General features: G+C 52.7%; 1 protein-coding gene across 1 annotated transcript; it reads right to left on the bottom strand.

Moving 5' to 3' along the window:
- Positions 1-1,295: 1,295 nt before the first annotated feature.
- Positions 1,296-14,283, bottom strand: LOC308525685 (uncharacterized protein). Its single transcript, XM_081100485.1, has 7 exons — positions 13,264-14,283; positions 12,546-12,736; positions 10,182-10,368; positions 8,791-8,915; positions 6,735-6,821; positions 4,635-4,810; positions 1,296-1,553 (listed from the first exon to the last, which is right to left on the bottom strand). The coding sequence occupies exons 3-7, from the start codon at positions 10,269-10,271 to the stop codon at positions 1,459-1,461; spliced, it is 573 nt and encodes a 190-aa protein (XP_080956611.1). The 5' UTR covers positions 10,272-10,368; positions 12,546-12,736; positions 13,264-14,283; the 3' UTR covers positions 1,296-1,458.
- Positions 14,284-27,936: the final 13,653 nt, after the last annotated feature.

The following is a 27,936-nucleotide window of genomic DNA, read 5'->3' as shown; positions in this document are numbered from 1 at the left end:
TGCTGGGTCAGCAGAGGCATCTGAGTGGTCAAGTCTGCCTCCGTGGAGGGCCACTCCCTTCAGTATCGGGTCCCCAGGGCCTGGGGCAGAGAAGGACAGTGAGAAATGGGGCTGCAACACCCCATGCCAAGGGGGGGCGACCACACCGAGGCCCAGCAGCAGAGGCAGCGGGGCCCATGGAGCCCAGGGACAGAGGTGGGGCTGCGCCTCACGGGCTGTGGTCTGATTGGGAGGCCCTGGCCGCAGGCCTGAGTGGAGGCCTCCACTCTACCCATCGCTCACAGGGCGGGCTCTGAGCAGCTGGGAGAACTTGGGGGACCAACTCACGAGGCTGCACCAAATGTTGGCACAAGGCCAAAACATAACTCCTGGGCACACCTGCCGTGAGACACTGTGTCCTCAGATCCCTGATTTCAAAGCACCCTGACCCAAGTCTGCCTAGGACCACTCCACACCTGTGGTCCGGGCCCTCACGGTCCAGGAGGGCACCCTTAGGATTTGAGAACCAAGTTGGTTACCACCGGAACAACCCTCTGTTTAAGAAGTCCTCCTCTCCGCATGGTGACTTTGACTGCACCATGAGTTTACCTGGTATTTTGTGCTTTCTGCAATCTCTGAATTTTCTACCATGAACGTATACTCTTGTCAAAGCTAAACAGAATCCCAATTAAAAAAAAAACATGAGGGCAAAACCCCGAAAAGACCTGCAACTACCTCATCGTGGGACAGGCGATGGGCTCTCCAATCCCAGTGGCACAGGTGTGTGGAGGAGCTCCGGGAGCACGAGGACAGGCTGTTTGCACAGCGTAGGCTCCAGGCAGCCCTGGGGCTGTGGGCCCGGAGCCACACCCACTGTGGGGATTGCGGGCCCCTCCTCACTCTCCCAGGACCTGCCCCCCTACCCCTCAGCCACTCAATGTCACACCCACCATGAAGTCTGAAGCACCGAAATCTTACCGCTTGACATCAGGCCTCCACTGCGTGGCGACACCTGGAGGAGTAGAGGGGCGCACACAGCCAAGCCAGAGAGACCTCGGGTTTCCAACTGCGCCCACAGAGACAGGCCAAGGGAGGACCAGGCTGTGCCAGCCCAGGAGCTACAGCCGGTGCAAGAGGCCAAGTAGGGGACACATCAAGCCACTAAGTCAGGGCGATGGTGACTCCTGCTTTGGCGTGGCCTTGTTGTCATGGCGACTGAGGTTTCCATTAGGTTCAGGATTTTTCTGCTTCCAAGCGAACTGGTTTTCTTTGGGCTTTTGTTGTTGTTGTTGTTGTTGGAGTTTTTTTGTTCTTTTAAAAGAAACTTAAAAATTTTTCAGAAATAAAGGGTATATGTTCAAGACAGGGATAAAGGGAAAGGATTATAAATCTTCGTGGTCGGAAAAAAGGGAGAGGCAAGTTAGGGAGGAGAGGGTGGGTGCATTAAATGCAGCTTTTCATGACGTTAGACCAAGTTGGTTACCACCCGAACAACCCTCTGGCCACTGGAGGCTTGTCTTTGACCGCAACATGCTTCTTTCTGTTCCAAAAGGCACTCTTGCGTTGTTCCGTCTCTAAATTGTCATCCCGGATAACCAAGGGAGGAAGGATCAAAACACAGAAAACAGCAAGTAAATGAACTGAATAATGGACAAATGACGCTACATTCACCAAATGTACTTGGGAAGTCAGAATCCAGTCCAGCCCGGGAGAGACGGCAACATTCCCCCCAGCACAACCAGCATCAGGGCCCGGTGGACCCTTTCTGCTCAGACTCCAGTCAAGTGTTGGAGTGGCAGCTGGAGACAGGGCTCCACGTAGCACGAGAGGAGCATTCTGTACTGCTCAAGGAGTGGATATCTTAGACTGCTTTTCCATTTCCATGGGTTACATTATTAAGCAAGGGTGTTTATTGATGTAGGGGGCAGCTTTCCTTACTCATCCGCTTTTTTGTCCAATGTGTTTTTATTGATTTTCAGAGAGGGGGAGGGAGAGGGAGATAGAAACATCCATGATGAGAAAGATGGATCGGCTGTCTTCTGCACGCCCATACTAGTGTGCCCTGACCGGGAATCAGAAGGTGATCTCCTGGTTCATGGGACGATGCTCACCCAACTGAGCCACACCAGCTGCGCTTACTCATCCATTTTAATGACAGGCTCCCTGGCATCCTGTCTCACACACAACTAACTCCTGCTCCCCTCCAAACACTTAGTGGCATGCTTCTGGCCTGCTGCAGGCAGTGAAACAGACCACCTGGACACCTCAGTCATAATACTTCTTTTTAAATAGTCCTCACGGGAGGATTTTTTTCCATTGGTCTTTAGAGAGAGAGTGGATGGGAGGACGTAGGTGAAGGGAGGGAGAGAGCAAGAGAGGGAAACATCGATGGGAGAGAGATACATCCACTGGTTGCCTCTCTCAAAAACCCCAACCGCGGCCAGAATCAACCCTGCAACCAAGGTATGTGCGCTTGACTGGAAATCTAAGTTGCGCCCCTTCGGTCCTTCGATGCTCTAACCACTGAGACAAACAGGCAGGCTCACTAAGAATTCTGGTACCTCCCACAGCCTCTGATGGCAGGATGACTTTGCACATAATGAAAATACCGACCTCTCTCTGATACCAAAACACCCTCAAACTCAAGCATTCTTCCAGTGTAGATCGTGCCGCACCCTCTCCTCTTGGTTTAGCCCTCACAGCCTTTAAGTTCTAGTCTTATGAGAGCAGACAATTGGTCTTGTGACTTCCTCAACACGTCAATCCATGAACAGAAGGGATTTCTCCAGTCCTGATGGAGGATTCAAGTGCACAGCTGCACCTCTGCTATTTCTTCCCCCGCAGCGCTACCTGTTGGCACAGCTCACACCACAGAGAAGGGACCCACTCCTCAGTGCTGGGGCCCCAAGTTGGTTGAGCATCTTCAGGGACCACAGCAGCTTGAAGGGCAGGCAGTGCTCACAGCGGTTAAGAGCTCGGGCCCCGGAACCTGTCAGACGCGGGTTCGGGTCCCAGCTCCAACACTGACTCTCTGGGCCAGTGCTGACCCTGGTCAAGCATTCCTGAGCTCCCCCCCCCAGCTCTGAACGGGGGGCAGGAATGGAGCCGACCTCCCACGGCAGCTAGAACTCAAGGAGACGGACAAAGTGGGTCAACTACCGAAAGGCTGCTGAGCCCAGAAAGCCCCCTCGCACGGCTGCCGTTACTAACTGCAGCCCCTGACCTGCTCACTCAGGGATCCAAACCACAGTGGGGATCTGTCAAGCAGTTTTTTCTCAGAAGGTTTTGCTGACTCAATTGGGCTGATTATAGCTCATTCATCAACTTAGCCAATCACACAAGTGGACGTGATACATGTCCAAAAGTGTGAGGAGCCAGTAGGAAAACCCCAGGCCACAGAACCCTCTGGAGAAAACCAATGCTAACAAGGCAGTAAGCTTCATGATCATTTACCTGCACGTGAGCGTTTCCCCGACTTCACCTCCTGTGAGACTGGGAACGCAAGCAGCAGCCCCCAGACAGTGTGTCCGCGTGCGCACACTTCATTTCTGCATCTTGAGTGACACAGCAGGACTTGCAGTGGTGACTGCCACCCGGAATGGCTGCTGCACCCGTCACAGCCACAGGGCGCCTAGTCACGGCCCCGGGTCATGTCAGGGCCTGTCCCCCCAGCCCCTGGGAGCCCACGAGTCTCGGGCCTGGCCCCGTCTTCAGAAAGTCCTAGTGTCCTTCATCAAATTGTTAACTTTCTCAGGGGGCATGTTTGGCAGGTTTATAGGCAAATAATCAATAAAATGATATTTCAAAGTGAATGTGAAAACTAAACCACCTTTCAGTCAATGGCTTTGTTTAATTGGTTCTAAGAGGAATCCCCCCACCCACCCTCAACCTTCCATCTCTGAAATCAGGGTGCAGCTTGGAGCATCCCTCCCAGTCACTGTCGGCTGGTGGCGATTCTGACAAAACCCTCACTGCCACCACCGGATCACTTTCTTTCTATGAGCACAAAATCGGGCAGCTGACAGCTGACAGCCTCTTAGATCCCAGGAAACACAGGCAGCACATGCAGCTACAAATCCACTGTGGAGCCAATGGCTCACTCCCATCACAGCCCTCAATGAGCAGGTCCAGCGCCCCCTGGTGGGAGGACTCAGGGCCAGGTCAGGTGGGAGAAGAGAACCACCCCTGCTTTTCAGAGCAACAGCAAGAGCAGAGCCCGAGCCTGGCTGAAGGCCTGGCAGATGTCCACGACGGGTCACATGGGGGCTCCCCCGACAGATATGGCTAATCCGAGGCCTGGCAGAGACAAGGAGCCCCAAACACATCCTCTCCTGAGCGTGTCTCCGCGGTAACTGTCTGGAGATCCGCTCTGGATATCCGAGGACACACTACAGTGTACGTGATGGGGAGGCTCCTCATGCTGAAGGAACTAAATGGATCTGGATGAAACTGCCGCCACAGTGACGTGGGCTTACATGTTCTACTTGGGTGTTAACACACCTGAGGGGGCAGACGGGGGCGTGCGGAGCCCCCTTCAGGCTCCAAGAACACGTGTGCGCACCCAGCTCGCATCTCGTCGGTTCTGCCCTGACCTTGAGGAAGGCCTGAGATCCTCCCCTTCACTGCCCTCCTGCAGCCAGGCCAGCCCCTCCTACCTTTTTGTGGGGGCCCACTGCGGGTGTCTCCCTTCTCCTCCCAGTATGAGCACGATGGGGTGGCCTCCAGGGGCCCAGGACGGCCATCTGCGGGTGACTTGGCTTGTCCTCGTGAGCGGCCTCTCTGGCGTTGGAACAATTTGAGGAAGGCTCTGGCTCGACTCCAGCGCTTTTTCCTATTAGGAGTAGAGGGTTAGGACACTGCCAACCCCCACTGCCCCTCCAGCTGGGGAAGCGGCCCTTCCCTTGGGGTTCAGCACCAGGTTCCCCACGAATCTGCATCGCCAGCACCAGGACCATCGCATGTGGCCTCAGGGCGTGGGGCACCATTGGCAGTTCATTCGCACAGACCCAGGGACAGGAGAAGCGTTCCTTGTGGCAGAAACCCGCACTAGCCTCTCGGGAAACAGAACCTCACATGCAGCCTCCATTCTCCGTCACCGGGAGGCACCGGGAGAGGTGCTGTGCTCATCTAGGTGTGCTGGCAATTGTGCACCCCAGGGCCATGTCAGGGAGAGTCAGGGCCTCCTCATTTCCCGCTGGAGCTCCCAATAGGTGAGACAGGGGGGCAGACTTAGCCCCTTCCCGGCACTGAGGAATCTGGGTGAGGGGGGAACAGGGTGGGCCCAGTGGGCCATGTGGATGAAAAAGAGTGGACACTGGCTGGTGTTCCCCAGGGGTTAGAGCAGTGGCCCAAGCACTGAAGGGTCAAGGGTTTGATTCTGGGCACAGGGAGTGTACCTGGGTTGCAGTTTTATCCCTGGGCCCACTGGGGGCGTGTGCTGGATGGCAACCAATCAATGTGCCTCTCATATTGATGTCTCTCTCATTGATGTCTCTCTCTCTTCCCCCCAACCCTTTGTTCCCCTCTACTCTCTCCAGAAATCAATGAAAAAAAATCCTCAGGTGAGGATTGAGCAAAATTAGAATAGCCCTAGCCGGCTGGGCTCAGTGGGTAGAGCATCACTCTATGGACTGAAGGGTTCTGGGCTCCATTCTGGTCAAGGGAACATACCCGGGTTACAGACTCAATTCCCGGTGGGGGGTGTGCTGGAAGCAGCCAATTAATGATTCTCTTTCATCACTGATGTTTCTCTCTCTCACCCTCAGCCTTCTTCTCTGAATTCAGTTAAAATATACTAATATATATACATATACATATATATATATGTGTGTATATGTGTATATATATATATGTATATATATATGTATATATATATATATATATATATATATATATATATATAGTAAAATAAAAACGAATCAACAGTGAACTTAAAGGGTCATACAGTGCAGCTAACCGGAAATGGAGGCATTCTAATGTCACAAGAAGAACCGCAGCTGGTTCTAATCCTGGCTCTGCCACAGAGCGACACTGTGCTGACTCAACTCGAGTACTTTCCTCATTGAGGCCTCAATGTCCCCGCCAACACAAGGGACAGGAGGAGGGTGGGAAATTATGTGGGTTTGTGATGTCAACAGAGAGCCCTTGCAGGATTCATGGTGATTTGCCCTCAAGGCTGGGCTGGGGCAGGACAATCTGAAGGCCCAGCTCCTGGGGCTCAGGCCCGGACGCAGGGGAAGGCCTGCTGGACGGAAGCCCGCAGCCTCGGGGACCGAGCCGCCCACCACCGGGGCTGCTGTTCTGCAGACGGGAACCTGTTTGAGAACCACCCTGGCGTCCAGAGACTCCAGAGGAATGTAGGGAAGACCAAGAGGTTCCTGTGACTGAAGACCATGGGTGCTGGCCCAGGTGTCCGGCCCACGCTTCCTTCCCAAAACAGAAACATGGCTTTCTAGGTCCTGAAACCTGGAGACACAGCCTGATAGTCCTGCTTCAGTGGCTCTAATCCAGACGCTCTGCCCCTTCAACCGGACATGGCAGCTGGCATTCGCCACCCTCAGAGGATAACCCCGAGGAAGGCCGGAAAGAAACTCTCAGTTCTTTCAGAGCTGGGAGGGAGGTGCGCTCAGGGGACCTGCCCTAGAGGGGAAGGTGCGGGCCCCACACACTGAGCACTGCTCCACATGGCTTTCCCCACTCGTGAAAGAGCAGCTTCCTGTTCTGAGTTGAAGTTCCTGCTGCTGAAATCAACTCACTTCCTAGGAGCAGGACACTGAGCCTCCTTTGGAGCCCCAATTCTGTCCTCTTCCGGCTCTCCTGTAGGCATCGTCTGCCGGGTGTCGCTGGAAACAGAGGAGAAAGAAAGAACAGTCTGGTTTTATATAAAACGTGTCAAGGGACTCATCGGCCCTGGCTGGGACCTGGCCCAGAAGGGCCGGCATTTTCCGGGGACTCGAACATCACGGTGCTCATGACCGTCAAGCTCGCCGAGGGGGGAAGATGGGGAGGGGAGCTTGTGGCGTGGGTCCGGGAACCCTAACACGTGAGGAGACCTGCTGTAGCACCAAGGAGCAGGCTGGACCACATCTCAGGAGAGCAAGCCCCGAACCATGTGCAACTCAGGATGGCAAACCCATGGGCCTTGACGGCAGAGACCCTCGTTTCCTTGCTTGAACATGAGTCAACTGGATCGAGGCAGCAGCTCAGGCTCCTTTGGCCATGAGGCTGCCGAGGTCCCACCTAAGACGCGGGCTTTTCTGAGACTTCACCGTGAAGTGAGCAGCTGTGAAAAGCAATGACTCGCAAACCGCTGGGCCCAGGACCACCGACCCTGACCTGCTCCCAGCGGCCTTGGCTCGGCATCTGTTCTTCTAGTCTGTGTTCCTCTCTTCCCTCAGCCGTGCTGCTGGGCCTTATGCTAGAGCGCTTTCCTGTCTGGCTCTGACCGACCCCCACAACTAGGCGCACAAATTCACACAAGACAGGCCCCCAACCCGCCCTGGGCTGGGAAGACTCCACTCGGAGGAGCTCAGGAAGCCTGCCCACTCCCAGGCCTCCTTCACACACTGTCTAATGCAAAACCTTCATCAGATCATCCCCCTGGGTACCAGGCCCCGATGCTTCTAGTTGGCACCTACCCAACCTTAGCTGGTCATTGGGACCCACTGCGCTGTAGAGAGCCAACTCAGGCCACGGTCATTTCCACCCCAAACTACAGTGTGGCTTTCCCTGTAAACCATCCTGGGTAGGTGGCGAGCCAGCTGTAGACGAGCAGAAGAACCCAGGAGAAAAGTGAAGCAGCACCGTGACCCCGCGGGGCTGGGTCAGTGCCCCTGTGGCCACTGTGACCGTGTCCCTCTGTCCCTCCTGGCCAGCCACTCCCCATCACAAGGAAGGACAGTCCCACAGCTCAGCACTGAGGGGTGAAGAGCACCCTGGGCCCACCAGATGCATCTCGGGTCACTTGACTTCCAACCCCAAGGTTTCCAGCACCAAGCCTCTTCCTCCTGCCTCCTCTCTGGCAGCTCCCTCGGCCCTTAGACCAGCCTCCTGTAAACACTCACTCCCAGGGAATCTGACTCCTTAGCAAGGCATGGAGGCCTTCCCCATCTGAGTGCCCCCTGCTCCAGCCTTCCCTCCTGCCACTGCCTGCACCTTCCCTGCACCCCGACCACCCGTGCTCCACCTTCACGTCCCCCCAACTCCCGCCCCCCCCGGCTAGCCCTGTCCCCATCCGGGTCAGCTGCAGAACCCCAACTCCCACACCACGCTTCCTTCTCCGCCTCCTTGGAGCTCCTCAACATCTGTCTGCTGGGCACACAGCTCTGCTCACAGGCCATCACCCCTGCCTGTGTGTGGCCACCAGGTCACTGGTTCTGTGCACCTCGCAGGGCCCCCTGCCACAGCCAGGTCCGTGTCACGTCAGCAGAGGGAGGACAACCCTCTCTCCAGCCCCTCAAGCGGAAATCAGACAGAGAACGGGCTCAACCCGCGACCTGGATGGCTTCCCTAGGTACCTCTCTTTGCCTCTGTCATCATTTTTAAACTGAGCTTAATTCCAAAAGCAGATTAAGAAGCGGCTGGCAGTGGGCCATGTCGTTGAAGCCAGCAAAATCCAACCACCGCTCCTTGCAGAATTCTAGAGCCATTCCGGGGAGAGGAGAGCAGGCTGCACTGGGAAGATGGTCTGTTCCCTTGCCCTGGGGACACCAGTTCGCCGGCGGGCTCTCTGCCCAGAACGTGGAGGCCTGGGCGTGGAGCTGGAAGCCCGCAGCCCTGTGCGGACAGGTGTCGGTCACCCCTCCCCCTTACACGTTCTCAGTGCAGTGCTGGTCCCATGCGTCCAGGAGGCTCTGGTTCAGCTCTTTCAAGGTGTCTATCTCCTTCCTCAGGCGACACTTCTCCTCTTGCCAGTCCTTCTCCGCAAGGGTGAGCGACTGAAACACAGATCAACAATGTCCTCAACACCACGGGCCCCTGTGACTCCACTGCTGGGAAACGGCTCCCTAAAGGAGAAAAGGGCCACGTGCATGAACATGGCCATTTCGGCATGAGCTTCACCAGTCGCAAGGACCAACACAGCCAATGACATGGGGATGGCCGAGTACACCGGCCAGTCGCACAGCCCTGCCCACGTGTGGCCACTGAGCACTGAAAACACAGCCAGTCTGAGCAGAGAGGCGCCATCAGTGCAAAATGTACAAGAGGCTCTGAGGACTTGACAGCCATTTTTAAAAGGAATGTAAAGTATCTCATTAGGAAGCAGCCCAAAGGGTGTGGCTCAGGTGGTGGAGAGGCCCCCCATGCACCAGGAGTTCCCAAAAGAGATGCCTGGTCAAGGAACACGCCCAGGATGAGGGGTTGATCCCCAGTAGGGGGCGTGCAGGAGGCAGCCCATCAGAGGTTCTCTCTCCTCATTGAAGTTCCCATCCCTCTCTCCCTCTCCCTTCCTCTCTCTGACATCAGAAAAATAAATGCCGGGCTGGATAGGAATTCGGGGCTGAGGTTGCTCAACTCTCCACCCAGAACATCATCGGGCTGGAGTGGCGGGAAAGCCCAAGCTTTGGCTTCAAACAAACTGAGTTCAGACCCAACCTCAGAGGATGAGGATGGGCGCCAGCTCACAAAAGCATTGTGAGAATTCAGTGAGATGACACGGGGAGCACAGAGCAAAGAGCTCAGCCGCGAGGACAGAATGTAAACAGCACTTAGCTGCTTCCATGCACGCCCCCCACCCCCCGGCCCTGCGAAAAGGAAAGGTCAGGCCCTAACCAGTTTAGCACAGTGGAGAGAGCATCGGACTGCGAACTAAAGGTCCCAGGTTCGAATCCGGTCAAGGACACATGCCCAGTTGTGGGCTGGCACCCCGCGGGGGTGGTGCAGGAGGCAGCGGAACCACGATTCTTTGTCCTCATAGATGTTTCCATCTCTCTCTCCGTCTCCCTTGTTCTCTCAAATCAAGAAAAATAGCTTTAAAAAATACAAAAGCAAAGGTTGGTGAGAGGTCTTTTCTAACACATCCCCTCCAGCCAAGGTGCTTGTCCCCGTTAAATGCCTCTGGCTTCCTCTCGGCCTCTGGGTGACATTCCCACACAGTCTTTGGGCACAGATGCCAATGAGGACCCACTCGGACCTGGCTGAGCCCCAGGCTGTCAGCCCCGGGCTCAGGCCCGGTCCTGAGGCCCACCAGCCCCCGGCCTCACCTCACACAGCATGCTCAGCTTGTAGAGCAAGATTTCCTTGGGCAGTTGCTCCGCCTTCAGGTCTTGGTACTCAGCCTCCCAGATCCGCATCTTCTGCTCCACCTCCTCTATGGAGGCCTGCAGCTCCTGCCTGTGGGAGCATAGTTCCTCCTGCTCCGCCTGAAGCAGCTCAGTCCAGGAAGTAAGCCTGTGGGTGGAGAGCCACATGGCCCAGGGCTCAGGAGCACTCCCAGCCTCTGTCCCACATACACCTCAATCACACCCCCATCCTCTCTGGGCCTCAGGTTTTCCCCTGTGGAAATGAGGGCTGAGCACATTCAGAGGTTCTTAAACTGTGTCCGTTGGGGTTCTATGCGGCCACCCCGGCTGCCACACTCAGGGCTGGGACACAGGACAGGCAGGCTCGGACACAATTCAACAAAGCAGCCTGTGAAAAATCCTTCCCATGGAAGGCTTTGCATGTCTGCCTCCTTGGAAAAAGGGTTCTTCGACTGAAACACTCTTGATAAACTTGGAATCAGATCATCTTTGCTCTGAAACTCTGCCTTTGCCCAGCTCTTCTCCCCAATTCCAAGTCCCTTTCTGATCCCAACTCCTGACACAAATAAGAGATTCTGGAGCATTATGTAAAGCCACTGACATCATCATCATCATTATCATCGGCATAATTACCCGACTGGCTTTCCAGGAGTAAGGGTTCTACCTGAAATCTCAACGACCAGAGGCTCATGGACTCCATGTGAACACAGATGGGCCCTGTGAGGCCCACACAGTCTCCGTGATTTAATTTAAAGTAATTAGTTATTCAATATTTCTAAAAATGTTCCGTTTCACATCAACATTCAGCGACCGAGATTCTGGGAGGGTGGGGAGAAAGCATCAAGCAAAGGCCCTGGCAGGGGCAGCTCAGCAGTGATAGCATCAGCCTGTGTCCGGAATGGTCACGGGTTGGATTCCCAGTGGCATGTCCCTGGGCTGTGGGATTGCTCCCTGGCATAGAGGGGTGTGTGCTGTAGGCGTCCAATAGATGTGTCTCTCCCATCGCTGTTTCTCTCTCCCTCCCTCCGTCTCAGCCCTCCCTCCCTCTCTCTCACCCTCCTTCCCTCCCTCCCTCCCTCCCTCTCTCTCAGAAGGGCAATGGAAAAAGTATCCTGGGATGAGGATTAAATAATAAGAAGAATAAAAAAGTAGAAAAAAAAGGATGGCCTGGCAGCCCGGGTCCGCCCCGCAGCTGACCGCCTTCAGAGGGTGTGTATTCTCCACGAGGGCCTGCCCTGCCACTGACACTCCCTCCCCACCTGCTGGACCTGCCTGGCCCCGCAGGCACCTGACTGTGTAGCCCCAAACATATTAAAACAAGGCTGTGCGAAGGAAGGCTTCACGTGGTCAGGCCACTGGGCTGAGACAAGACCTGGATTTGAGTCCTGACTGGGCCACTACACTCAGGACTGGCCCGAACAAGTTATTGAATCTCTCTGAGCCTCTTTCCTCATCTGTTTGAAGAGAAGGATAAAAACGCAGTCAATTCTCAGGATTCGCAGTATAATGTCCTATGGAGCCCCCGCGAGCACTGAGCAGTGTAGACTGCAACTGTCCCCACCAGTTCCTGTGAGTCTCTGGCCACATTTCTGTCAACCAATCAAGACATAAGGACGCTTTGTGCCATATGCTCACTGGGACAGCCAACAGCACCAGACCTCGGGCCGGAATGACCCTCATGTGCCACTCGGATATCTTCCCTGAGGCCCAGCGCAGCGTGCACTTGGGACACTAGACAGCACTGCAGCACTCCATCTGGGGGCCGTATCAAACAGCGAAATCGCCACCAAAAAGCAAGAGAAGAGGACTCCATGGCACTCCATGGACCACAGAAGGGACGCTCGTGTGGAGTGTGAGAGCTGAAACAGGCAGGAGTCAGAGGCCTTGTTCAACCGCAGCTGCAAATGTGCACATCAGGCGATCCCAGGATCTCGCCCTATGGACAGGCCCCTGACAGGCCATGGGGACCAAAGGGGGGTGACAAGTGCATCTCAGCGAGGAGGTGAGTTCGCCAACAGGGAACGCGGGAATGACCGGGAGCAAGCATATGTCCTTCTGGAATGGCTGGTGAGAGAGGATGAAGATGCCCGTGCCCGACACAGTCATCCCCATCATCCATGATGGAGGGGCGGTCACACACACCTGGACGATGCTCCATCCCAGCCACCAGCTGGAGGCCCTTCCCTCCTGACCATCAGCTGTGACCGTGACAGGGCAGGTGAAAGGGCACCATTACCAGGGGACTCCCCTGAGCTGAGCGCAGCGGGAGCTGAGGGAGCTGGTGTGACTGAAGGCGGAGATGCTGCTGCAGGGGCGGGCGGGTACCTGTCGTTCTCCTGCCGCAGCCTCTCCTCCTCTCCGTGGTTCTCTCTGGCGGCGGCCAGGGCCTTGGCCTCCTGCTCCTGCTTCAGGGCCTCCTGGGCTTCGGGCACCTGCTTGTCCTGCTGCCCCGGCTCCTCCAGCTCCCTCTCCTCGGCCCCCTGTTGGTTCTGGGGGCCCAGACTGGAAGGATCCTCCTGCCCAGAGGGAAAAGGTGAGGATGCCTCACTGGGTGCCGGCCCCGGGGAGCAACAGACCCCGTATCCCTGCACCCCCACATGCAGTGAGGGGCCAAGAGCAGGGCAAGTGCAGACCCCAGAAGAGCAGGGACCCTCGGGGCAGGCAGCACCAGCCGTGCTGAGTGCGGTTCCCCCAGCACTGAAGGAACTTCGCTGGCCGGGCCCACATGGTGTTACGGGAGCCCTGCGCCCTCTCCACACTCGGGACCTTTAGGGGCACAGGATGCCCGCTCTCTGGATCAGCTCCTTGGCTGCCCTCTGTGACCACATGTAAAAGCCTATTTTTTTAAAAGGACATAGAGATCAACCAAAGGACTTCTATGCCAGCATATAGGCCTAACCAATGGACACGGACAACACGGGGCTGAGAGCATGAGTTCCCTCCCCCCACCAATAGGGGGCAATGTGGGGATATGGACACATATGTAATAACTTAATGGACTGTGGTGGCTAGTAAGCAAGGAGGCATGGAGGAGTGCGCTTGCCTCTGGGGCTTGGACTCTTCGCGGGGATGTGGGTGTCCTCAGGAGCGCCTGGGCCCGGCTGAGATGGCAAAGGCCCAGGGCAAGCGGTGTCCTCAGAAGAGCCAGGGCCCGGCTGAGAAGGCAGCTGCCGAGGGCAAGCGGGCCCCAGCAGAAAAGCAGCACGAGGCGGACTCCGCAGTGGGGTGCTGGGTGGGAAGTGGAAGAATCTCGAGCCCCAGGCCGCCCCCGCACTGCTCGCTGCAGGACCTGCGGGTGGAGATGCTGGTGGTTATCTTCGCCTCGCTCCCCGTCACCGACCTGGCCAGCCTGGCCCAGGTCTGCACCAAATTCTGCCGCACCCTGCACATGGACAACATCTGGAGACGGCGCTGCCGGGAGGAGGTTGGCGTTTGTGAGACCTTGCAGAATCTGGAGGCAGTAGGCAAGTCTTACCGAGAAGTCTATGCGAAGCTGTTCCACCCAGACAGACACATTTTGGGTTTGTGGGGGCGAGATATTGAGCTCTATAAAACACTGCTGTATGTAGCGGTGGACGTCTTAGGCATTACTGGTTGGACGTACAGGCCTGGTCTTAACACCCATGTGGACGTCCCAATGCAATTCAAGCCCGCGTTCCGAATCCGCCTGACGGAGCGGAAATCAGCCACGGTGGAGTGCATGGAAGGCCGCCACCGCAGGCCCCACAGCCGCCACCTGCAGCTTCGGAAGGACAGGCTCACCAGCCAGTGCCAGAAGAGAGACCACGGAAGGGATTCACCCACGCGGCTTAGGGAGGAATTCGGGACGGCGGGCGCTGATATGGAATGTCACAGTGCGGCATCACTGCCGGACCTAACGCCGCCTCTACCTCCTGCCCAGCCACCCGGAGGACCTCATCAGGCCAGGCCTCTTCCAAGGCAAATGCGATCGGATCGCTTGGGCCTCACGATTTTCATGCTCAGCTTCCATGGGAAGTGTGCCAGGCTCACGCACAGCACGGGAATCGCATTCCACATATTAGAGATCCACCTCACGTGCTGCATCCAGCTGCGAGGTGGCGAGATCTTCCGCGACTTCCACGAGCTCTCCTGCGTGGTCCGGGAGATGGAGGAGCAGGTGCTCCAGGAGCAGCAGCAGCAAGAAGACGGGACCGAGGAAAGCGAGGGCCATGGCTGGCAGAGCCCCGCCCAGCCCAGCGTAGGGGAGTCCGGGGCTGCAGCTGCAGAGGAGCAGCCTGTCCCGTTTGTTCTGCCTGTGGGCCTGATCCCAAGGGACCAGAACTACCCCCGGACCTGCAGGATATGTTTCTATGGCATGGAAACTGTTCCCGTATGTCCCTCACACTGGCGCTACCCTGGAGTCGTCATCCTGTTCGATGAGAACCACTTGGGGTTCATCGATCTGGAGGAGAAAGCCTTCATCCTATTTGGCAGAGTCCAGAACACCTTCCAGAATGTGGAGGCAGCATCCCCGTAGGCCTTCCTGGGGATGCTCAAGAACATTCACCCCCGACCACGTTTACCACCCAGAGAGGATATCTGATGTTTAGAGAGAGTAGGGGAGAGAGGGAAAGAAAGAAAGAATCGATGTGAGAGAAACACATCAGTTGGTTGCCTCCTGCCCAAGCCCGGAACAGGGCCAGGCTAGGTAGGGGCCAGCAATCGAGGTCGAAATAAATCTTAAACCAGTGGTTCTCAACCTTCCTAATGCTGCGACCCTTTAATACAGTGTCTCATGTTGCGGTGACCCCCAATTTCATTGTTACAAATTGAACATAATAAAAGCATAGTGATAAATCACACAAAAAAATAATAACTTAATCAATAAAAATATTTTAAAAAGAAAAGAAAAAGAAAAAGTACATAGCACAGCAGTCAGGATACAGAATATCTGAACAACACTAGCAGCCAACTGACCCTGATATTTACGGAACAACCATCGAATGGGCACAGCCAGCAGCACCGCCCTCCTCCTCCCCTCAGTCCTGTCAACCACCACCAAGATGGCCAGTGTCCCAGGGAGGGAACACCTGCCCCCGCGGACGGCAGTGGCTGAGAATTGCTGGTCTGAGCTGCAGCTGAGCGAGGGAATATGGTCACCCAGGAATCACTGATCAATGACCAGGACACGGCTGTGATCCCGGAGGCTCCCTCGGGCAGGCGGGGGCGCCAGGGGGACATGCGCTCTGGAGGGCCTACCTGCGTGGCCCTGGAGGGCCTCACGGTGTTGGCGATGTTAGACTGGGGTTCTCCCTCCAGCTCTTCCTTTTGGCTGTTGGCCTTGTCCTGGGTGAGTTGGGTCCCCAACTCTTCCAGCTGCAGAGCCAAAGACCCAGCCCGTGACACAGTCAGGTCACAGAGTGAACTTGGCTTGAGAGCAAACCCCAAACCTGTCACCCCACGGGACACCTGGCCACCGGCTTGCCCGTCTATTCCGGACACCGCCCACCGTTACCTCTTTCCGGAGCTGCTGGTTCTCCTCCTGCAGCGTCTTTACTGTGCCCCGGAGGGCATGGGTATTCTCCTCCAAATCAGTGATCCGCGTGCAGGCTGAAGAGCAAAGTGGAGTCAGAGCCCAGCTTCCAGGGCCTCCACTTCCCCTCTCTGACTCTGGCCCCGAGAGGACCATCCCCCCAGACGGCCACCCCCCAACCCCGAGGCCAAGGTGTGAGGGCCGGGGATGGTCAGCTGGGTGTCCTACACAAGGTGCTGCCGCTGTTGGTTGTGGCCCCTGTGCTGGCTCAGCTGGGGGCCGGTAGGGGAGCCATCCAGACCTTAAGAAGAAGGCAGGTGACCGTGGAGAGGCCAAAGCAGAAGTTCCAGACGTTGGAACTTCTGGAACCACTTTTTACCGAGTTCTAACCTGACTGTCTAGTCAAGGATTTCAGAGACTCACAGAGATGGCAAAGACATGGCATGGTCCGGGCCAGCCGTCAGAGTGGGGGGGGGGGGGTCTGGGTGGCTCAGCTGGGGAGTGGGAGGCACGGTAATTGACCAGTATGCCTGCGGGGGGTAGCGGATCTGGGGCGCGTGTGTCGAGGACTTGCCACCCGTGGGTTAGGTCCTTCGGGAGGAGAGGTCATTGAGCAGTCTCTGCCCAGGGAGACAGAGTGCAGACTGCACCCATCTGCCCGAGGAGGACATGAATGGAGGAAATCAGCCCAGGCCTCTGTTATAATGCAGGTGAGTGAGCACTGGGGAAGCTCCTGCCATCCAGAGCTTTCAATCCCCCACGGACAGATCTAAGACAGCCTCTGGTGTCAGCGTGCTGTCATCTGGAAGCTCCCGGGACTGCCCACACGGGCGCTGAGAAATCTGAATCTACTTACTTGTAGTTCATGTCCTGACTTTGAGGCTGCCAGGCCCCTCATGTTCCCCTTGGGTAGAATGGCAATGAAACGGTCCCAAATGGCCCCTGAATCACGCCCTACTGACTTGGGCTGAGGGTGGGCTGACCCAGGAGATTCAGAGCCAAGGGCTCAGCTCCCTGGGTGAGGGAGAAGCCACAGCCAGGCTGGCTCCCCGGCGCCAGGGGGTGCTGCCTACCTTCTATCAGCAGCTCCAGCTCCCAGCTCTGGTGGGCGGGCTGGTTCCTCCTCTGGACCTGTTCAGCCTCGAGGGCCATGATGTCCCCCAGCAGCTCCTCAAGGAACTGCTGGGGGATGTGTCCACGATCCTAGTGCAGGAAGAGGGGTGGGGTGAGGATGCGCACCATGGAACCCGCTGGCCTGCCCCGCCCCAGTGCAGCTACCCTCATTCCCCAGGATGAAGGGCCTCCATGCACCTGCTCGCTTCCTAGAGCACCGCTGCACACAAGGGACTCCAACACAGGGTCCTTCTGGGAGACCTACAGCCACTAAAAGACATGCTGACCCCGTTGTAGGTGATGAAGACCCATGAGGCCTCTGTGGTGTCTGAGCAAAGTGACGCACAGCACAGGGCTGTAAAGCAGGTGACAGGAGGACGGGGGGCTCTCAGGCCCCTTAGCTGGTTTACCATGTCTTGGAAAGGCCGTAGGGACTCCCAAATCACAGCTCGGCCCACATCCTAGTTGCCAGCAGAAACCCTTATTGCCAGTCACCCACCTACATCCATCCTTACAGAAAGCAACACAGCAGTCAGGCCCTATCCGTTTTTTTTTTTTTTTTTTAACAACCTATAGAATAAAAGCCTAATATGCTAAGTGTCCGGTCATCCATTCAACCAATGAAAGCATAATACACGAATGATATGCTAAGGCCACTCAACAGCTTGCTATGACGTGCACTGACCACTGGGTGGCAGACGCTGCAACTGGCATGTTGGCTTGCTGCTGGGGTCTGGCTGATTGGGGCTGAACTAGACAGGCCTGACATGCCCTGGGGCCCTCCCAGGGTCCCTCCCCACTAGCCAACCTCCTGTGTCCCTCCCCGCCCTCATCATATACCAGTGGAGTCCCACTGCCTCGCCTATGCCCTCTCGCAATCTGGGACTCCTCAGGGGCTGTCAGAGAGCCAGTTTCAGCCGAATTCCCGTAGGCCAGGCCAAGGGATCCCAATTGGTAGAAGGGAAGCCGTGGACCTGCCGCCAGTGGACACGGTTCTGGTCAAAGCCTGGCAGCGGGAAAGGTTTGTTCACAGACTTGGGAGTCACCTGGACACTGTCTCTCTGCCCATCCCGGCCCTGCGCCAGGTGCCCTCTGTCCTTGCACAGTCACTCCTCACAAGAGCCCTGAGGGGGAGGCAGGGACAGTCCCTTCTCACACAGGAAGAGGCTCTGCACTCACCGACTCTACGACCACCGACTCTTCTTACTCCAACTCTTCAAACCGACTCTTCACACACTGACAATTCACACCGACTCCGCACCACCAACTCCGCACCACCAACTCCGCAAACACCGACTCCTCACCCTCCAACTCCACGCCCACCGACTCCACGCCCACCGACCTCACACCTAACATTCCACTGTCTCCATGGCTCCCCAACCAAACTGCTCTAGGCCAAGCATTCTAAACGGCTCTGCCAGAGGCTCATGCCCCATGCCAACTGCTTTAGGAATACGCCAAAATTAGGACACTCTCCCCATCAAGATTAAGATCTATCTGGCACATAAAATATAAAGAAACATCAAGGTTATGTTTATAGATCCTATACCATTATCAATGGAAATTAACCACTTCATTCTGATATGTCTGTCTATGTTTCAAAAAATTATTTTTTCCCATCAGCCACATTACAGAAATTTGATTCGTTCCTTTCAGGGAACTACACAATCATTTTATTTTGTGAAGTCTTACCTACAGAGCCCAGCTTGGAAATTCTCACCATCGACTGTCAATAGTTCATACGAAAGACCCCTCAAGTCCACCAGTCAATTGCCTAAAAAACAATTTGACAGACCACTCACTAATGTGTAGTTTATAAGGAAAATGAACAAAGTAAAGCTATATATTTGAGAAATATTTTATATACATATATATTTTTAAAAATATATATTTTATTGATTTTTTACAGAGAGGAAGGGAGAGGGATAGAGAGTTAGAATCATTGATGAGAGACAAGCATTGATCAGCTGCCTCCTGCACACTCCCCACTGGGGATGTGCCCACAACCAAGGTACATGCTCTTGACCAGAATCAAACCTGGGTCCCTTCAATCCCCAGGTCAGCCCTCTATCCAGTGAGCCAAACTGGCTAGGGCTATACTTTATATATTTTTAAAAAATATATCTTTATTGAGTTCCGAGGGGAAAGGAGAGATAGCGAGAGAGAAACATCAATGATGAGAGAGAAGCATTGATCAATTGCCTCCTGCACGCCCCATAATGGGGATCAAGCCCCCAACCAGGGCATATGCCCTGACTGGGTATCTAATGGTGACCTCCTGGTCATAGTGATACACTCAATCACTGAGCCATGCCGGCCGGACTGGAAAATATTTTAACAAAAGGACTTTGTACATAGCTTTCAGTGCAAGGAGTACTAAATTAGCACATGCAAGAAAGACATTTAGAGAACAAATATACAGGCACCCTCAGAACAGAATTTAAACATTTAGGCTGCCAATCAATTATTTCTAAACTAGTAATGGTTTACTTGGGTGAATTAAAAAACTCATTCTTAATTTAAGACAAATTTAAATTGTTTAAAGTAGATGAAATCTTTGGACTTAGATTGGGGGTGGGGGGAGAGTACTGATTAGCATTTCGATTCATTATCCAGCTCCAATGACTGTTATAAAATTACTGAAAGTGAATCTGGACAAGCAATGGGTCCGGGCTGCTGGTCACTCCTTGAGCCAATGAAGCAGAGACAGGGTTGAGATCATTTATTCCATGAATGCAGCAGAAGGAGAGAGCATTAGGTCACCCACAGACGTCTGCTATACCCCCAGTCCCCCACCCCCAATAAGCCAGCTGCTTATCTTGGGTAGAAGGACAAAGATCCCACGGGAAAGCAGACATTTCAGGCCTGGGAAAGTAGGAAGGTATAGTGGTTACAGGTTACAGGCAACTCGGGCTGGGTGTTGGCAGAGGCCGGGTGGCTCCGGGACCAGATTACAGGCAACGAGGTTGCTGATCTAGGCCTTTCTCAGAAAGGAGGGTGGCCTGCATTCCCTTGTTAGCTCCCATGTCCCAGGGCGGACAACTCTCCACCAGATCAGAACGTGCTTTCCCTCATTAGAACAGAACAATCATGGTTAACAGAGCACCATTCATATTCCTTGTAATCATAGCGAGTCCCCAGCAGTCTATTCCTGCCCCGAACAAAAGAACAAAACTGAAAAAAATCCCACCTAAAGGGGTTACTTTTTCATAACTATCTCAATCAATTCCTCGTACAGAAGCTATTCCATAAATCTAACCGCCTTCATTTGTGGGCAGCATGATGAGATTTCAATTAGTGTCCAACGAAATGTGATCTAACCTGGAAACAAATTTATAGATTCAGTGACCTGAAGTGAGAACACAGCAGATAACATATACTTTAAGGAACCTTGCGATAATGAAAATTATTTATCATTATGCAAATCAAGATTTCAAGAACAGTTGAATTGATGAGCTTATGCCAAAGGGATATAAACTGGATGATAAAATTTCAAACTCTCTGCTCCCCGTTTTCAGGGCCAACATTTTAGAGAAACGATGCAAAATTTATGAACCTAGTGCTATTTTTAAGGAAAATACATAAGAATGACACAGAAAACAGGATGAGGCCGACTGAAACCACAAAAGAGTGAGCACAAGCCTGGCACAGTGATGAGCACATTGCACACATTGCATCTCATTCACTCAACTCAAAGTCATCAAGGTGTTCCATGAACTCCCATGGACTGAGCTGTATTTTGGACCACAGATATGCACAAAGGTTAGGAGTCACAGAAAGTTTTCTTTCCTAAAAATTGGTCCACGACCTGGCCGGTGTGGATCAGTTTGCTGGAGCCTCATTCTCTACACGGAAAGGCTGTGGGTTCAATTCCCGGTCAGGGCTCATACCTAGGTTGGGCGTTCAGTCTCCAGTGGGAGTGTGTATGAGAGGCAACCAATTGATGCTTTTCTCTCACATCAATGATTCTCTCTCTCAAATCAATAAGCACATCCTTGCCATAGGATTTAAAGAAAAAGTGGGTTCCATTAGGCAGTGGAAAGTCATTCTCAAATTTTCAGTTATCAATTCTTAGCAACTTCTCCAATAGTTTCAAAGAATACCTTGAAGCTAACTAAACCAGCAATACCATTCTTTTCTTTATACAAGCAGGTTTACCGGCACCCGAGCCTTGTCGGCCTGGTCCAGTGGTTGAGTGTCAACCTATGAACCAGAACCAGGCAGTTATGGTTGGCTTCCAGGTTGGGGCCCATGTCCCAGTTGTGGCCTCCATCCCCAATGCGGGGTGTCCAGGAGAGAGCCAATCAATGGTTCTCATCATTGGCGTTTCTCTTTCGTGCTCCGTCTCCAGTTTTCTGTGAAGTCAATAAAAGTATATATAAAATAAGAATTCTCCTCAGAAAAATGAATAAAGAAGTAAGGGTAGAGGACGCCCTGACTGGAGATGGCAGTGGGTCTCTGCTGTGGCCCCACGTAAACATACCTGGGGAGGTTACATAGACAAGCCCCTCTCCTGCTGGGCTAACGCCTCCGGTCCTGGTGGGCCCTCTTCCAAAGTGATCAGAAGGTCTATGGTGATTCTGCTGCACAGCCGAGTCCAGCACCACCGGCTAAGTGTGGGGGATGCTGATCTCACAGGGACACGCTGCACACGGGCCCCTCACAGGGTCTCACCGCAGAAACACAGCTGCCATTCGCTCCCTCGCAACTCTTGCTGACCAGGCCGGGCACCCGACTCGCGGCTCCAACTACCTCCCAGCCTTCCACAGTGGGTCCACGTCCACAGGGAACTCACTTCCCCTCTCAGCAATTTCCTCAGTTTCTCCACAGGCTCAGGCTCACAGCCCGGAATCCTCTGCACGCCACTGTTCTTCAGAACCAACATCGTTTCTAGCACACAGCGAACCTTAAAAACATAAAGAAAAGAAAGATGCCGAAACCGGTTTGGCTCAGTGGATAGAGCGTCGGCCTGCGGACTGAAGGGTCCCAGGTTCGATTCCGGTCAAGGGCATGTACCTGGGTTGCAGGCGTATCCCCAGTGGGAGATGTGCAGGAGGCAGCTGATCGATGTTTCTCTCTCATCGATGTTTCTAACTCTCTATCTCTCTCCCTTTCTCTCTGTAAAAAATCAATAAAATATATTTAAAAAAAAAAAAAAGAAAAGAAAAGAAAGAGAGAGCCATCCATTTCAAATGGTCATCACTTCAACTTGGGAAGAAACAAACCAACTCTGCACGTGGCCACCACTGCTGATAAACCCTATGGTCGCAGGCAGACCATCCCCACTCCAGCCTCTGCAGCCTTTTAACATGACCCGGCACCGGACTCCTGCCAGACCTCCACCGGGGCCTGGACCACTACCCACAGAGCTCCCCTTCCCTCTCCTGCTCCCCTCAACCCCCCTCCTTCCACTGGTTCTCCCCCCTCCCTGCACTCCTCCCTCCTGGCCCTGGGCTCTGAGCCACCCCTCCTCTCCACGACATTGGCCATTCCTTCCCCACCCCTGGCCTGTACACTCTTTAACTTTTCAACTGGAAAGAATGTCACACTGAGAGAAAAGTCGCAAGCACAATTCAGAGACCTCCCAGAGAGCCCTGTCTGAGATTTCTCCAAGTATTCACTTTTCATTGAGAGCACACAGCATCACACCCACCCATGCACAGTGTCCACTGCGTATGTTAAGGGCTGTGCGTCCTCAGAGGGCTCAGACCACAGCACATCCCAGTGAGCATTTCCGGTTTCAGGATGGTCCCGTCCTCCCTTCTGAGCCTGTGTCTCCTGCATGTAGTGCTGTCCACTAAAGGCCCAGCTGAGAACATGCGCTGACCCCGCCTTCCCTCCCACCCATTCTCCGCCTGGTCAGTTCCAACTCCCACACCCTCTCCCACACCCACGTCCACTACCACAGAGCTAATCCTCCCACCACCATCTCTGACCCCTGAAGGGGGTCTTCCTGCCTGACCACCTTTGTCTTCTACGTTGTAGCCAGGGTGACCGTTAGCACGAACCCTTCCCAGTCCATTTTCCCACTCAGAACCCTCCAGGTGCCTCCAGGATCAACGCCCAAGTCCTTGCAACGGCCTCTGCCCTGCTCCCCTGTGGCACCCTCCCCTGCTCCTCACACATCCCTCAGGGCTCCCCTGCCCTCCCCTATCTCTTATCTGCACAAAAGGAAAAGAGGCAGGAGCTCTGCTCAGCCCTGTGTTCTACAAGGGGAAACTGAGGCTTGGAAGACTCAGGTTACATTGCTGTCCACTGCTGAGCCAGAAGTCCAGGTCGCTGACACCTGAGCCCCGAGCCACACGGCCTTCCTCAGTGAACATTTGTTGAACAGATGAGTGTGAATTAAATCGATTCTTAACTCACAAAAGACCCGAGTTTTAGTAAAGGAATAAGGTTTGCTCACACACTCATGATAAAAACATCTTCATCCTAGGAACAAACGATAACAGATGGCTAGGGCATGGCACACAGCATTTCCCCACTTATTTCACCTGCTGCTCAGCATCTGCATACTTAGGCACTTAGGAGGCAGGTCGAGGGACCCACCGTCCCTGGTCTGGTCCTGGAACGTGCTGCCTGCCCCGCTGGCTTTGCCCTGGTCTCTCTGATCATTGCCAGGGACATAGCATCGTGTTTTCTCAATGAAAATCCCCATTTCTCAGCCTGAACAGGATAAGTTCCTTATCTTTCTCTGTGAAAGTTCCAGTCAGTTTTTCCAACATGTAGGAGATGCGGAGAGACTGTAGCAGGTGGAAGTCATACAAAAGGGCAAGGATGGTGAGCCGGCTGCCACCCTCTGTGCCTCCGCTTCCCTTTCTATAGACGTCATGGAACTTCCTCAGCGCGGCCTCCTGAGAGGGAGCTCCGACCTGCAGGAGTGAAGCAGACCCAGCGTCATCGCACACACCTGACCATTGTGGCAGCGTGCTCCTCTCAGGGACCCTTCTTGTCAGCCAGCTGAGGCGTTTATGCTGAAAGAGTCAGTCCTTTTAAAACCAGCGCAACAACGCACACCTGGTAGGACACTCACGGCCACGGGACATACCCTGTAAGACCAGGTCTGCGTGTGCAGGGTTGGCACAGAGCCACGCGGACTGCTGGCTGCAGCCCAGAGCAACGGCCACAGCACTGGGACCTTCCTGTGAGCCACCCTCTCACCTTCTAAGTCCAGGGGGACCGCCTCAGCCAGCAGCTGTCTAGCTCTTGGAAACAGAGCACCGCACATCTGTCTGCAGCGCTGCACATCCCACAGCCCTCATTCTGGAGCGCAGCTGAGCCTGGAGGAGGAGGTGGGAGCAGCACCAGGTGGGGGCGTGGAGCCCTGTGGAAGGGGCAGTCGGAAGGGAGGCCTGCCAGATGCAGTCCTGTGGGATCTGGGAAGGAAGACCCAGAGACCCAGCAGCCGTGACCGGCCACAAAGCCACTAGATGGAAAAGATCAAACTCTGAGGAACAGGGGCTGGAAGAGGAACCCTGGGGGAGGGGGGTAGAGCAGGTTATGGGGAGCGCCTTCAATTGTGGGTGCTGGTGAGCTTGGCCCGACAGGTCAGAGTGTCGTAAACACGTGTCACTGCTGAAGGAAAACACTAAATGCTAGAAGCCTCCAGGAGGGGCGCAGATGTGCAGGAGGGAACCATGACTTCACAGAGGCCAGCGCCCATAGACAGGGGCTACTCCTAATAGAATAAATAATACATTTAACCTGTAAACTCCCAATTGGAGCCTTTTCACTAAACATCAACCTGGAGAGCAAGCCATGACCACGACATTATGTTCAAATAGAACTTAAAAAAGAGAAATTAGCCAAGCCGGCATGACTCAGGGGTGGAGCGTCGACCTAGGAAGCAGAATGTTGCGGTTCAATTCCTGGTCAGGGCACACGCCCAGTTCAATCCCCACTGTGGGGCGTGCAGGAGGCAGGTGGTCAATGATTCTCTCTCATCATTGATGTTTCTATCTCTCCCTCTCCCTTTTTCTCCTAAGTCAACAGAAATTGACTTTTAAAAAGAGAAATTAGAATTCTGCAGATATAAAAATTATGTATACAATGGAATGTTTGAATGGTTGAATGTTTTCAACACACTAATGGAATTACTTAACTACATCAAATTTTCTCAAAGTTTGAATTTATTTGAAGTCTTTAAAATAAAGTATAGCAATATCTTGACCCATGCAGCTCCTAGGCCAATGGAAACTAAGGAGAAAAGAAACAAACGGGACTCCATCAAAAGATAAAGCATCAACCAAAAGAACAAGAAAGCCCACTGCATGGGAGAACACACTTGCCAATGTTATCTCCAATAAGGGTTAATTCTCCAAAATTTACAGAGAACTCCTACAACTTAACAAAAGGAAGGTAAACAATCCAATCGAAAAATGGGCAAAGGACCTAAATAGATATTTTCCGAAAGAGGACACACAGATGCTAGCGAGGAGAAGCCTTAAGAGAAGATTGAAGAGTAACCCAGCCTGTAAAAACTTTAGCATAGAATTGGCTATTGGAAGCTGAGAGTCACTTTGGCTCAGTTATCAACCTACTTTGCACTGGATTCAGCAATTGCCTTGTAATTACCCACCTACTAGAGAAATTGTGCCTGGTACATGTGCCTTGTTGTGTTGTATTATGTGCCCTGAAATCAACGCAGCAAACCCAAGCAACAGCAGCCTCCTGATCACCACACCCTCTGAGGATCAGCAGCTGTATGTGAATCTCCCCCCACCAGCCAGAAGAGCCTCCAAAGCTGTGAACAGCACCCACCAGAGGAGCTGCTGCCAACTGTGAAACAGCTGCTACCGCAACCGCCCAAGGAGCAACCACAGCCCAAGGAGCGACTGCCACCCAGGGAGCATCCACTGTATGACTCAATGTCTCGATATGGCAGTGAGATCAAACATGGGTAGACAGAGAAACCCCCAAAGGAAAGAAAAGGAGGACTCGCCAGAAAAGCAGCTAAGTGAAACCCAGGCATGCAGCATGACAGAAAAAGATTTCAGACTAAGGGTCCTAGAGTGCATAAACCAGACGGAGGAAAAAATCAACAACATATACAAGAAGCAAGAAGAAACAGATGAAAAAATCAACAACTTAAGTAAGACCCAAGAAGAAATGAAGAGTGATATAGCTGCAATAAAAAACACCATTGAAAGTATCAACAGTAGACTAGCAGAAGCGGAGGACCGAATTAGTGAATTAGAAGACAAGGAAGCAAAACACACCCAAACTATACTGCACTTGGAGAAATCAATTAAAAGACAGGAGGTGAGCCTAAGGGAGCTTTGGGGCAACATGAAACGAAACAACATACGAAAAATAGGGGTGCCAGAACAACAGAAAGAGGAACAAGGATTAGAAAACCTATTCGAAGAAATCATATCAGAAATCTTCCCTGAGGTGGGGAAGAAAAAAGTCACACAAGCACAGAGAGTCCCAAACAAGGTGAAGCCGAAAAGACCCACACCAAGACACATCATAATTACCATGGCAAATGTTCAGGACAAAGAGAGAATCTTACAGGCTGCAAGAGAGAGACGGAAAGTGACATACAAGGTCTCTCCCATTAGATTATCAAATGATTTCTCAACAGAAACACAGCAGGCCAGAAAAGAATGGACGGAATTTTACAAACTTATTCAAAGCAAAGGACTGAATCCAAGAATACTCTATCCAGCAAGGCTACCATTCAAAATTGAAGGGGAAATAAGAAGCTTCACAGGCAAAAAAAGGCTAAGGGAGTTTATCACCACCAAGCCAGCAATGCAAGAAATGCTCAAGGGACTGTTGTAAAAAGAAGAAACAAAAAGCTCAGAAAGAAAAGAGCCACACACAAAAAAAGAAATGGCTACAAACAAATAGCTCTCAATAATAACTTTAAACCTAAATGGATGAAATGCTCCAACCAAAAGACATCGAGTGGCTGAATGGATAAAAACTATGACCCATACATTTGCTGTCTACCAGAGACCCACCTCATTAGAACGGACTCACACAGACTGAAAGTGAAGGGATGGAAAAATATCTTTCAAGCAATAGGAAAGGAAAAGAAAGCTGGGGTAGCAATACTTATATCAGACAAAATAGACCTCAAAGTGAAGGCCATAACAAGAGATAAGGAAGGCCACTGCATAATACTTAAAGGGATCAATACAACAAGAAGATATAACCCTGGTAAAGATATATGCACCCAATGCAGGAGCACCCAAATACATAAAAAAAACTCCTGGAAGATATCAAAGGAGAGATCGACAACAATACAATCATAATAGGGGACTTTAATACAACACTGACATCACTGGATAAATCCTCTAGACAAACACTCAGCAAAGAAATAGCAATTCTAAATGACTCACCAGATCAGATGGACTTAATTGACATCTTCAGAACGCTTCACCCCAAAGCCACGGAATATACATTCGACTCAAGTGCTCATAAGACGCATTCAAAAATAGACCACATATTGTGTCACAAAGCCTCCCCAAATTCAAGAAGATTGAAATCATACCAAGCATCATCTAAGACCACGACAGCATAATATTAGAAATAAACTACAATAAAAACAACCGAAAATACTCAAACACTTGGAAGCTGAATAGCATGTTATTAAATATTGATTGGGTTACCAATGAGATCAAAGAAGAAATTAAAAACATCCTGGAAACTAATGACAATGAAAACACAACAATCCAAAACCTATGGGACGCAATGAAAGCAGGCCTGAGAGGGAAGTTTATAGCTCTACAGGCCTATCTCAAAAAACAAGAAAAAATGGTAGTAAATCATCTATCTCTACAACTCAAAGAATTAGAAAGAGAGCAACAAGAAAACCCCAGAGTGAGCAGAAGGAAGGAGATAATAAAGATTAGAGCAGAAATAAATGACATAGAGACCAAAACAAACAAACAAACAAACAAAAAAACACAAACAATACAGAAAATGAATGAAACCAAGAGCTGGTTCTTTGAAAGGATAAACAAGATTGACAAACCTCTAGACAGGCTCACCAAGAAACAAATAGAGAGGACCCAAATAAAGAAAATCAGAAACGATAGAGGCAAAATAACAACAGACCCCACAGAAATACAAATGATTGTTAAAAAACACTATGGACAG

This window comes from Myotis nattereri (assembly GCF_964212035.1).
Source record: "Myotis nattereri genome assembly, chromosome: 10".
Taxonomy (NCBI): domain Eukaryota; kingdom Metazoa; phylum Chordata; class Mammalia; order Chiroptera; family Vespertilionidae; genus Myotis; species Myotis nattereri.
The sequence above is the reverse complement of the archived record's forward strand: the minus strand, read 5'-3'. Positions and strand labels throughout refer to the sequence as shown.